Source organism: Branchiostoma floridae, chromosome 16 (genome assembly GCF_000003815.2).
Source record: "Branchiostoma floridae strain S238N-H82 chromosome 16, Bfl_VNyyK, whole genome shotgun sequence".
Taxonomy (NCBI): Eukaryota; Metazoa; Chordata; class Leptocardii; order Amphioxiformes; family Branchiostomatidae; genus Branchiostoma; species Branchiostoma floridae.
Window position 1 is genome coordinate 17502433 of NC_049994.1, and position 11532 is coordinate 17513964.

The following is an 11532-nucleotide window of genomic DNA, read 5'->3' on the forward strand; positions in this document are numbered from 1 at the left end:
ACTTAAAACCACTGTGAACACTCCAATTTCCCGCTACTGCGAAAGTAAGTCCCCGCGAACTTAAATGCATACAGTATCAGCCCCAATAATTGTAATAAATCTCTCAGTACATGGCAGCGAGAGAGTTGTAAAATCCAAGCACCATTGTAAAATTTGCTCTCATAAGAGCACAACCTGGGTATGTGGAAAATTGTTATATTCCAAAGGCAGGGGATACAATCCATTTGATTTCAGGGGATTGTTTTAGAGCTACATTCTAATACTTATGGGGTCCAAGTTACTGTAAATGCACAAACTTTCGTGGTGGTTTGTTGTTCGCGGTTTTCACGGTGGCCACTTCACCGCAACCTGAAAACCGTCGCGAACATTTTTCCATGGCAATAAGAGACTACAGTGCATGGTGCTACCGCGAACTTAAAACCACCGCGAAAAGTCTTTTTCCCGCTACCGCGAAATTAAATCCCCATGCACTTAAATGCATTTACGGTAGTAAAATTTCATGTGCTAATTTTTTGTTGGAACAAGATTTTTATGTGCTCTTATACATATATTTTGAGTATTTTATGTTGACTTTTAAGTGTTTTTGCAAATTTCCCGTTACAGAACCCGAAGCGAAAGCCGAAGAACCGCCAGCCGATGAAAGATGGCGACACGACGCGACGTTCCACGCTGAGTATCCGCCTCTTCCTTAAACAGTTCTGCGAGGACTTTCTGGAGAACTGCTACAACGGACTCATGCGGACAGTCAAAGTACGATGTTAGCTTTTTATTTTCTATTTAGGGGTTGTTATCCATCCACTGTGTCTAGGTCATGCAGGGCTCGAAATACCACCTGCATATGCAGGTTAGTGCAGGTAAAATTGGAGCTGTGCAGGTATTTCTGGTGTCTACCTGCACCTAACCTGCACTGGTCCATGTACTGGGTTTAATACACAAATGTCCTGTAATGTAGGTGTATGTGGATTGTTATTAGCTGCATTGAATGTTACCACCTATAAACTATAAAAGAAATAGCAATGGTTCCTGAACGTTTTTTGTATGATCCATACTTCCTAATTCAGAGTGGTGCAGGTAAAATTTGTCTGGTGCAGGTAACTTTCAATGTTACCTGCACCGGTGCAGGTATGCAGAAAAAGGTATTTCGAGCCCTGACATGGCATTGTAAGGCAGAGCCCATCCCCTTCATTCAAAATGCCTTTTCCTTAGACTTATAGACTTATAAACTTACAAGACTTAACCGGACTTTAAACGATGTTAACTGTATCTCTGTTATATACTTTGTCTGACCCTTGCCTCTTCCCTCATGACCTCAATAAAAAGCAGCCTACTTGCCGATTTGAGCTTTCATGAATAAATAAAGGTTCAAACAAACAAACCTGACTCCAACCAGTAACCATGTCAGGTACTCATTTTAACACCTGGGTGGGGTGAGGATAGATGTGTCATATAAGTGCCATTCCGAAGGACAGAACTTCCTGTCCAGGAATGCCAGGAATCAACTCAGGTCTTCTCAATCTTGTGTTAGCTACCCTAGCCACTCTACCATTTGATGCCACTGATGTTCAGTTACTTACTTACTTAGGCCTACTGCCCATCCAGAGGGCACAACTTCCTGTCCAGGAATGCCAAGAATTGAACTCAGGTCTCCTCAATCTTGTGTTCACTACCCTGGCCACCTCTGCCACTGATTAGTGCCTTGTGGTCAGTACATTTCCCTTCTCTGAAACCCTGCCCATTCTGTACAGGATAACCTGGTGCGTATGAAGACCCAAGACCATGATGAGACCTACTACCTCTGGGCCATGAGGTTCTTCATGGAGTTCAACCGAGTTCACAACTTCAGGGTCGACATGGTCAGGTAGGTCTAAGGTCATCTTTGTTATCGTCGAGAAGGTCAAAGTTCATAACTTGTCCTCAGATGTGATCAAAGGTCATGTCTGTTGTCAAGTGTCAGGTGGGTCAAGAGTCAGTTTGGTCAGGATGGAGGAAAAGACCACCAAAGTAATGGATTGAGAGAGTGTACCAGGTCCTTGCAACGTGCCCGTGATGATGATGATGATTGATTGATTAACATTCTCATTTTGCGACAATAGCAGCCCAATATCCTTTAGAACACTGGAGTAGCCATTTGACACCCCAATCTGTATTGGTTTTAGAGTTAGGTAGCACCAGCATGGAGATGGTTACAATCAGCACCATTGTTTTAATCACAATTGCACAAGACCTAGTAAGTCATTTCTTCATGTTTTGTCCCCCCTCTAGTGAGACGGTGTCAGTCCGCACATTCCACTTCATCGAGACGAACCTGACCAACTTCTACGAGATGATGCTGACAGACAAGGATGACATCACCTCCTGGTCAAGAAGGTCAGTCTTCAATGTCATTCAGTTCAACAAAGTTCTGCTTAATGAGTCAAAGGCTCAAAATGCTTTCCATAGTAGGCAGCTGCAGTAGAACCTGCCGTTTTAAAATAGGACAAATTAGCTATGAGAGGCACTGCCAAGCCAGAACTACAAAGAGTAACTAGTAACTGACTGAGGCTGTTTGACCGTCTTCGGAGACGCAAAGAGCCGAAGAAAGAATAGCTCGAGCTACCAGGCTATTAACACAGTCCTTGACATGTTAATAAAGATTATGGATGATCTGGTGCTCAGGTTGAAAACACAATCTGTAGCAAAGCTTGCACTGTTTACTATGATTATTGATAAAGAGTCATGCTTTATTATTTTACCTATAGAGGAGATAATGTTGCTTTATGGTACAATGTTGACCTTCCTATCCCAAAAAACACAATCAGTACCAAAGATGTAGCAAAGCTTGCTCTATTTACTAATTAATTAATAAAGAATAATGCTTTATGGTACAAGTTCAATGTTGCATTATGGTACAAGTTACTTATGTTGACCTTCCAATCCCAGGATGCACCTTGCCCTTAAGGCATATAACGAGCTGCTGATGACCGTAAACGCGATGGACGCCTCGAAGGACCCGGCCGTGAGAGACAGCGCCAACGTGATCAAGAGTAAGGCCCTGGTTTTTGTCTTCGTTCACAGATTTCTGAATCAGGAAAGATTTTGGTCTTCATTATTAGTGCGAAATGAGGTGAAATTTGCAACGACAGTAACTTTGACCAATACTAATTAATTTTTTAAAACACAGCTATGTTTAAAAATTCTTTGATATGTTCATTCAAGTTGGCTTCCCATTAATTTTTGCATTATTCTCGTCAACATAGAAGCTTCTTCCTCTGAACCGTTCCTATTCTGTGTCAACAAGTTGCTCTCTGAAGGTGTGATGCTATCTCAGGGCTTGAAATACTTTTTTTGCATACCTGCACTGGTGCAGGTGACATTGAAAATTACCTGCACCAGACAAATTTTACCTGTACCACTCTGAATTTAGGAAGTATGGATCATACTAAAACGGTTGAGGAACCATTGCTATTTTTTTTTCTTTTATTGCGGTAACAGTCAATGTAGCTAATAACAATTCACATACACCTGCATCATTTATGTATAAAACCCAGTACATGGATCAGTGCAGGTTAGGTGCAGGTAGACATCAGAAATACCTGCACAGCTCTAATTTTACCTGCACTAACCTGCAGGTGGTATTTCGAGCCCTGTATCTGTACATGTAGATAACTATAGAGATGCCCAAGTACTCCTGGTAATATTTATTGTTGTTTCCAGGTAACATTTTCTATGTGATGGAGTACCGAGAGATTTTCCTCACCCTCCTGAGGAAGTTTGACGAGACCAAACAGCCAAAGTGAGTATTAACAACATATAATTCCTTATGTCAAAATATCTTAAACAGTTTGAAGAAGCATATTCATTATTTTGGATGGTGACCTGAAGCCACTAGCCCTGTGATAGTAAGCCTGCGACCTTCAGGCAAAAAATTATTAAACCTCTGCACATAGAGAACATGATACACTTATTGAGAAGAGTGCCTCAGTTTTCTTGGCCAGTGCTTAAAAAAGTGAGCTATTGTATAGCAAAGCCACATTGCACTATCAGCTATCAAAACAGCATTATGCTTCATCTCTAAGCATTACACTTAGAATTTAATGAAAGAAGATGATGATTATTGTTGCTCCTTCCTCAGAACGTACCTGAAGGACCTGGTTGAGACGACCCACGTGTTTATCAAGATGCTGGAGCGATTCTGTAAGACCAAGGGTCACATCGTTGTGCAGGTAAACACCAGTGCCTTTTGTTATATGTTATCAGTGCCCCCTAGGGATTATGATTGGCATTGCAGTCCTTAACACTGAGATCTGCTGCACTGCCCTGCCGGTTCTGTAAGACTAAGGGTCACATCGTTGTGCAGGCAATCACCTGATAATTTTTGCATCCAGTTGTATTTCCCCATCTTGCAAGGGTGAGACATCCTTGCACTTCGGATTTGTCTTGTTGGTTTTCACTGTTAAGATTAAGAATAATGAATGTCTTCCTTTTTCGTATAATTTACTAAAACCTACATTTTCCGTTCTTTTTTATCAGAAAAAACGCAAGAAGACCAAGCGCAGAAAACGGACAGCTGAGCAAGGTATTGTTCACCTCTTTGCTTCTCATAGATGGTACACAAAGTCGTAAGAAATCTTAACTAAATCTTAATTACTTATAGAACTGAAATAAGTTAGAATAATGATGATGCAAGGTGTGATTATATTTTGAATGACTCCTTTCCCCAACATAAAAGATAGAAATACAGATATGCGTCTGCTTTGATAATATTATCCATTAAAAGTTCCTTCAAGAATGATACATTTGCAGAGGTAAAAGGCATTCTTAAGACGTTCCCTTGTGTCTTAAGGTACAGCTGGCCCTGCAGAGCCGTCAGAAGAAGACCTGAACACGGTGTGGGACGGGCTGAGCGGGGACCTTTCAACATTCATCCAGGGGGAGGGAGAGCTGCCCCAGGACGTGGCTCCTTTTGATGCAGCCTTGGATACCCCACTGGAGGAACAACGGTTGGTCCTACCACGCTTTGAACTTTATTTTGCATGACTTTGGTGTTGCCATGTACACATTACAGCAGAACATTAGGAGTTTTGTTTCAAACTATGTCCTCAATCGACTAAGGTGTAAATGAGTATTACTACTTAGCTTTGGTTAGGGGCACCCCCTTTAATCTCAAATGTCCTATGTGTGAGGAGAGTCACACCTGGAGCATGTTAAGGAACCGACCACACTTATTGAAAAGGGCAAATCCTGGTGTTAGTGGTTCAAACCTAACAATGTGATCTCTTGCAGCTTGTATTTACATGTACTCTACAAAACTGCTGTGTTATGTCTAAAGGCAGCTTACTCTTTACACAGAACAAACAAAACATATCCCTTTCTAGAGGTCTCTGTTTCTGTTGATTTTATTATCTGGAATTTTTGGCAATATAGCTAGAAAAAGACAGCGGTTGTCTTATTTTGAGTTTTTTGCTTATGTCCACTGCTTCATCGGTTAATTATAACAGTCTCTCATATTACTAGAAAGCTCGGTTGCTAAGTGTGACTCACTGTACTAGAAAAATAGGAGGAAAGAATTTAAATGCAGGGTATTTTATATACCCCACAGTGTGCAGGCGATGATCTCCATCCAGGACAGTTTGAGGGGAGGAGACCCGGGTCGGGCACTGGCTACGCTGCGAGCTGCCAGGTGAGCGTGTTGTCTTTACCGGATTCTTGCAAAAACTGACATAAAACATCCTAATAATCATGGCTATCCAATCTGTCCAACGACTAGAAAAATCCATGTAAAGCTGTTTTCGATACCCCTTTCACAAACCTACCAACTCTTTGATCTTAACAGATAGACTTTGACTAAATTTTTCTTCTAGTTTATTCCATTTTTCCTCATGCTAACTGTTAATTAATAGTTTTCTCTTAAATTATCAGTAATGCAATGATTTTATTCGCTGATGCTAAATATGATGCTTAAAATACATTGTTTGACCTTGTGGATACAATTGTGACCTTGCCCTGTTGCAGAGAGGTGTGGCCAGACGGAGCGTTTGGTACTGCCGACATCTCACAGGAGGATGAATTCATGGCGCTAAGGGAGATCTGCTTCACTGCCCTGCCGCGTATGTAGTCATTGTTGTTACTGCCCCCTAGAGATTACAATTGGCACTGCAGCTGCTTGTATGATAACACGCAGATCTGTCTCACCACCCTTCCTTGTATGTACACAAGTTTATAGTCAAACGTCACTTTGACAACTGGATTAGAATTGATACAGCAACTGTGTAACACTGAGATCTGCTTCACTGCCCTGCCTTGTAGATAATCTTACTGTTAACAATGCCCCCTAGGGATTACGATTGGCACTGCAGTTCAGCTTAACATAGATAATCTTACTGTTATCAGTGCCCCCTTGTGGCTACAATTGGTACTGTAACTGCTTAACACTCATCCTGTTGTATCACCCTGCCTTCTATGTGTGTGTGTGTGCTTTAGTACACGTTATAGTAGCTCAGGTTCCAAATCCTGTACAATGTTTTTAGTAGAAGCTATGCTATGATTGTTCTTTAAGTATCTTGATATGTTTGTTTTTTTCTAAACCTCAGTCTGTTCTTCATATTTGCAGGCCCAGCCACAGAACAAGCAGAAGAAAACCTGGAGCCAGATGACGAAGGAGGTGAATTTTTAGGATTGATAAACATCATTCAAATCAGAAACCTTGATATGTACTAAGGGGGAGGAAATGTATATATCACATAGGAAAGTTTGTGGGATTCTTCAGATTCTGACTGATACCTTTGCCAGAAAACAGATAACTACTGCAGACTGTGAAGCTACATGGAAACAAGATGTCATCGGTGTTGGTAGAATAAATTCTGAAAAAGGATTTAACTATAATTTTTAACCCATTGGAAAATTGGGTCACCCACATTTTTACAGGCGCTGTTTAATCAAAGTTCACATTTTCTCATTGCAAATTTACAGTTTTATCCAGCTTCTGATTTACAGGTTTTAACAGTTCTCTTTCACCTTCCCACCAGCTGGTGAACCTGAGGAAGAAGAAATCCCTCAGTTCAACATGACTGAGCAGGACTTCAACTTCCAGGACTACATCAGGAGGTGAGACAAGCATCTTACGAGATGTCTCAAACATTTCATCTTCTTCACAGCTTGTTAACAATGTTTTAGTCCCCTGCAAAAACGTTAAAAGTCCATAATGATCCAAACAATTCATCCGCATGACTTTTTGTTGTAAAGTCAGCAAACTTTTACTCACATCATGGTGTAATTTTGTGTAAATCATTTCAAACACTCATTTTACAGCAAGGCCAGAAATACCACAATACCAAGCAGCAAAATGACAGATGCTTCAATAGCTCTGCTCCAACATTTGTCTGTTTTTTACTCAGATTTGGAAACACTGTACTCAAGTTACCAACCCAGGATTAAGGTGTTTTTCCAAAACTATTCTGAATTCAAACCAAGTGCAGTTACAACAACCTGTTTCATCTTCATTTCTGCTGGAAGACTAAAATAACTCCAATATTTCTGTGTTTCTACCCAGATTCGCCAACCCCCAGATGCTGAAGCCTTACGTCCGACTGTTAGCTGACTACCGTACCAACTCCGCCCACATTAACCACTGCATCGCCAAGATGCTGCACCGCGTGGCCTGGGACTGTAAGATGGAGGGTCTCCTGTTCCAAATCTCGCTCTTCAGAATCTTTCAGCGACTCTTGGAGGACCCCGCCGGATCGTCTTACTCGGTACAGTCAATGCCCCATTACCTCCATGAAAAAAGGAGGTCATGTATTGTTTTTGATATGTCTGTGTGTGTCTCGGTTTTGACATTTGTAGTCAGTGTAACTTAAGTTTAGATTTTGCATTGTAATGATCTTTGGTAATTGTGGGTAGGGGTTGAGAAGATGATAGTCAAGGTTGATTTGTGGCCCCCTGGTATGTGACCTTGTTCAGACAAGATTGGGTGCTGACTTAAGAGGTGGAAAGATGCTTGGGGTCTTGAAAAACTGATAGACTATTGGGCAAATGTGAATTCTAGAACTACATGTAGTGCCTAGAGGGTATAGTACTCATTTAGTACATGTATTGGGGATGTTGCAGGTTTAAACTTTATAATTATGGTACTTGCTAGTTTGCTTGCTCATCATTGAACACTCATGTGAAAAAGTGAAATCAGAGGTGACCACACACTGGACACCCTTGGTGTAGTAATTGCACAAGGACTGTGTGGCCCAAGGGCTAAAGAAATGGAGATGGGCACCTCCTTATGCACTTAAATTAAAGATGTGGGAATAACTTATCTTCCTGTGCAGGAGCTGACCAAGTTTGCCAAGTACATGTACGTCTAGGGGCGTTTCTTCAGCCTGGTGACTCAAGTCCCATGGACTGTGTTGGATATTGTGTGGCCCTAGGGCTATAAAAATGACGTTGTACATTGCCTATTGGAAGGATAATGACTTTATCTTAACTTATCTTCCTCTGCAGGAAATAACCAAGTTTGCTAAGTACGTCTTGGGGCGTTTCTTCGGCCTGGTGACTTGGTCGAGTCCCGTGGACTGTGTTGCCCAAGGGCTAAAGAAATGATGATATGTATTGCCTGTTGGAAGGATAATAACTTAATCTTAACTTATCTTCCTGTGCAGGAAATAACCAAGTTTGCCAAGTACGTCCTGGGGCGTTTCTTTGGCCTGGTGACCCGGTCGGGTCCGTCGGACGGAGGCGGAAACATCTTCCCGGAGCTGCTGTTCTGGAAGGGAGCGAAGGAGGCCTATGAGATGACGGAAGGATATGGGTCCTACCAGGAAGTGTAAGGGGATTTCTACAGTTTTACATTTCATTCTGAACCCAGAGGTCCTGAGGTCAAGTACTGTCATGCTACCGATCGAGTGTCCTTTTCTCATTCCACTCGGGTCAAAATACCTAGCTTAGGTAAAAAGCAGTAGTAGGAGAGCAATGGGCTCTGCCTTCAAATACCGTGCCCTAGACACAGTGGATAACAAACAACCCACTGACCCACTGTTAAAAAAGATAATAAGACATTTGTTGTATTACTAGTCTAATTTAGAATTTTGGACTTAGCTGTAGCATTTTGGTGTGCATATTTTACCAAGGTGCAGTATGAAGTCAGTACTGCCCTACGGAAGATGACCGTCACCAAATAGTGGCTAGCTATTATAACTCGCTGGTTGCATATAAAGAACTTTGACAACCCACTTTATAGGAGAAAGCATAAGCGCGGAGGTGCAGACTGGTCCCAGGACGAACAGGAAGAACTGGTCCAGTGGTACAACAAGTTCAAGGAGGAGGGCGGAGGTGGGTGGCGTTTTTTGTCAGTGAGCTATTACTGTAATTTAGTATTATAAGATTTCTAAACTATGTGGAAATAAGTTTGATCAGTAACTGTTCTTGCTTGGCATACACATCTGTATAAGCTCATTCACCATTTTGAACACAGTCATGATTATGCTTAGCAACATGAATCGTGGCCCCTGCCCCTGAAGTTCTAGTCTTGACTGTTGTTTCAATTTGCATAGCAATGTCCAGATGTGTTGCCTGAATGTCTCAGCGGCCTTCATCTTTGACATATTAGCTATATTAGTTATACAGTTTGTATATCACATGTTGTTGTGCATGAGATTTTTTGCGGACTTGGTATGGCAAATAAGCTTATTGAGCTTTGGCTGAGAAAGAGAGTTGGAACAATCTTTGACATTGCATTAAAAAAAGTTGTATTTTTTGGCATATTAAGATACATGAGATATGGCTTTAAATTGCATGGAGTGTACTTAATATGTGTTCATTTCTTTGTACTTTCCAGATGTAGACATTGTCGACCGGATCAGACAGAACTTCTCTGACCCCAACAAGAACAGACAACAGGTATTTTGTCTTTCAGATAGTCTAAAATCATAGACTTTACCCAACCTTTTAATCTGGATTAGCAACCTACAACGGCACAACATTGGGGCCTACTAGGGATTCAAACCCAGAATCTTAACATTATGTAACTACCACCTTGCTACCTTAAGTTTTTGGTCTTAGTGTACATGCTGCTTCTCATTGCCTTTCTTGTGCTCCTGCAGATTATCTCTCAGCTGGTGTTTCAAGGAGTTGTCCAAGACACGAGCGAGCTCACGAGAAAGAAACGGTAAGATTATCTGTAAGGTATGGCAACGATGACAAACTTGACCTTGGAAGATGTCAATATTTAGAGTTGATTTTGATCTGCTGGCCAAGAAATTATTTAAGAATTTTCTCTTTTACTACAACGAATCCCTGTCTAATTCTGTTGTAGGATGAGAACTCATTTTTCTTTTTTTCACAGACCAAGACAGAGCGCCGTCTGGAGGGAGGAAGAGGAACTGCAGCTGCAACATCTGTTTGACAAACACAAACATTCAGACGGTATGGCTGAAAATATTATTTCTAATAAGTTGATGGAAAAGACGGTAGTCAAAATACTTTTTATAGTTTACATGATGCCCAGTGAATTGTCTTCTAAATGATATATATATATTTTTTTTTTTTATTCATGAAATGTTCAAGTGTATTTTAAGTCATGAAATTTAATTCTCAAGAAACCTTAGACAACTTCTAAGTCTGTGTAACTCCAACAGATCCAGTTGGTGACATCATGTCAGAAATGACAGAAAAACGATCCAAGAAGAAAGTCATTGAGAAGCTGCTAGACATGGGCCTGGTGTCGGATCGGAAGGACCTCTACAAGAAACGGCGCCGAAAGGGCGGCAAGAAAAAGGACAAGGAAGAGGTAAACACTTTGTCTGTAGCCATGAAACAAGCAGGGGATGAAGCTACATATTGTTTTTGACTTGTCTATGTCTGTGTGCGTGAGCATTTGTGTGTGAGCATCTGTGTATCATTGTATTAATTGACTTGCTACTGTTGCCTTACAATTGTACCATGTACAAATGTTGTGCAATTAAGTTCATTCATTCATTCTGTGTGAGTGATGAGCATTGTGTGGTGTGTGTGAGTGGTACATGTATATGTGTGTGTGTGTGTGTGAGCATTTGTGTATGTTTGTGACTGTGTGTGTGAAGGTGTATTTGTGTGTTTTCAAACTGAATAAACTTTCTGTCTGTATATTTTGCCACAAGGCATTGACCGTCAAAAGCGAGTGAAGTCTGCCATCTCTGATTGCCTTGTTTATCTACTCCCACAGGATTTTATGGTAGATGATGAAGAGGACATGGCCGGACTGGAGGAGGGAGAGCCGGTCCCCTCGGATGGAGAGATGGAGGTCCAGGATAGCTCCGACTCCGACAGTGATGAAGAAAGCGAGGAGTCAGACGGAGAAGAGGAGACTGTCGCTTCACTGCTCAAACGGCTGCATGACGAAGGTCAAGGTTATTCCCGCAGAGTGTATGACAGTGTCCCTGTGAAATGTTAGAGCACAGAATCTCCTGAACTTCCAAATAGCAAATTCACATTAGCCACTGGATATGATTTTGGAAGTGTTCAGTGTACAGTCAAACCTGTATTAGGGGCCACCTCTACAGAGGGGCCACCTGTCCATAGTGGCCACTT

At 41.5% G+C, this 11532-nt stretch overlaps 1 protein-coding gene across 1 annotated transcript in view; it reads left to right on the forward strand.

Moving 5' to 3' along the window:
* The window catches only part of LOC118403034 (protein timeless homolog), a gene marked incomplete in the record, with an annotated part of 35069 nt that overhangs the window by 18983 nt on the left and 4554 nt on the right, over window positions 1–11532 (forward strand). The window contains 20 exon segments of the mRNA XM_035801471.1: window positions 604–750; window positions 1746–1858; window positions 2263–2367; window positions 2920–3023; window positions 3694–3772; window positions 4112–4202; window positions 4510–4555; window positions 4829–4979; window positions 5579–5659; window positions 5992–6086; window positions 6590–6640; window positions 7005–7083; window positions 7529–7730; window positions 8628–8791; window positions 9206–9297; window positions 9803–9864; window positions 10068–10132; window positions 10310–10389; window positions 10602–10753; window positions 11168–11337. Coding sequence (XP_035657364.1) covers window positions 604–750; window positions 1746–1858; window positions 2263–2367; window positions 2920–3023; window positions 3694–3772; window positions 4112–4202; window positions 4510–4555; window positions 4829–4979; window positions 5579–5659; window positions 5992–6086; window positions 6590–6640; window positions 7005–7083; window positions 7529–7730; window positions 8628–8791; window positions 9206–9297; window positions 9803–9864; window positions 10068–10132; window positions 10310–10389; window positions 10602–10753; window positions 11168–11337 — 2129 coding nt within the window.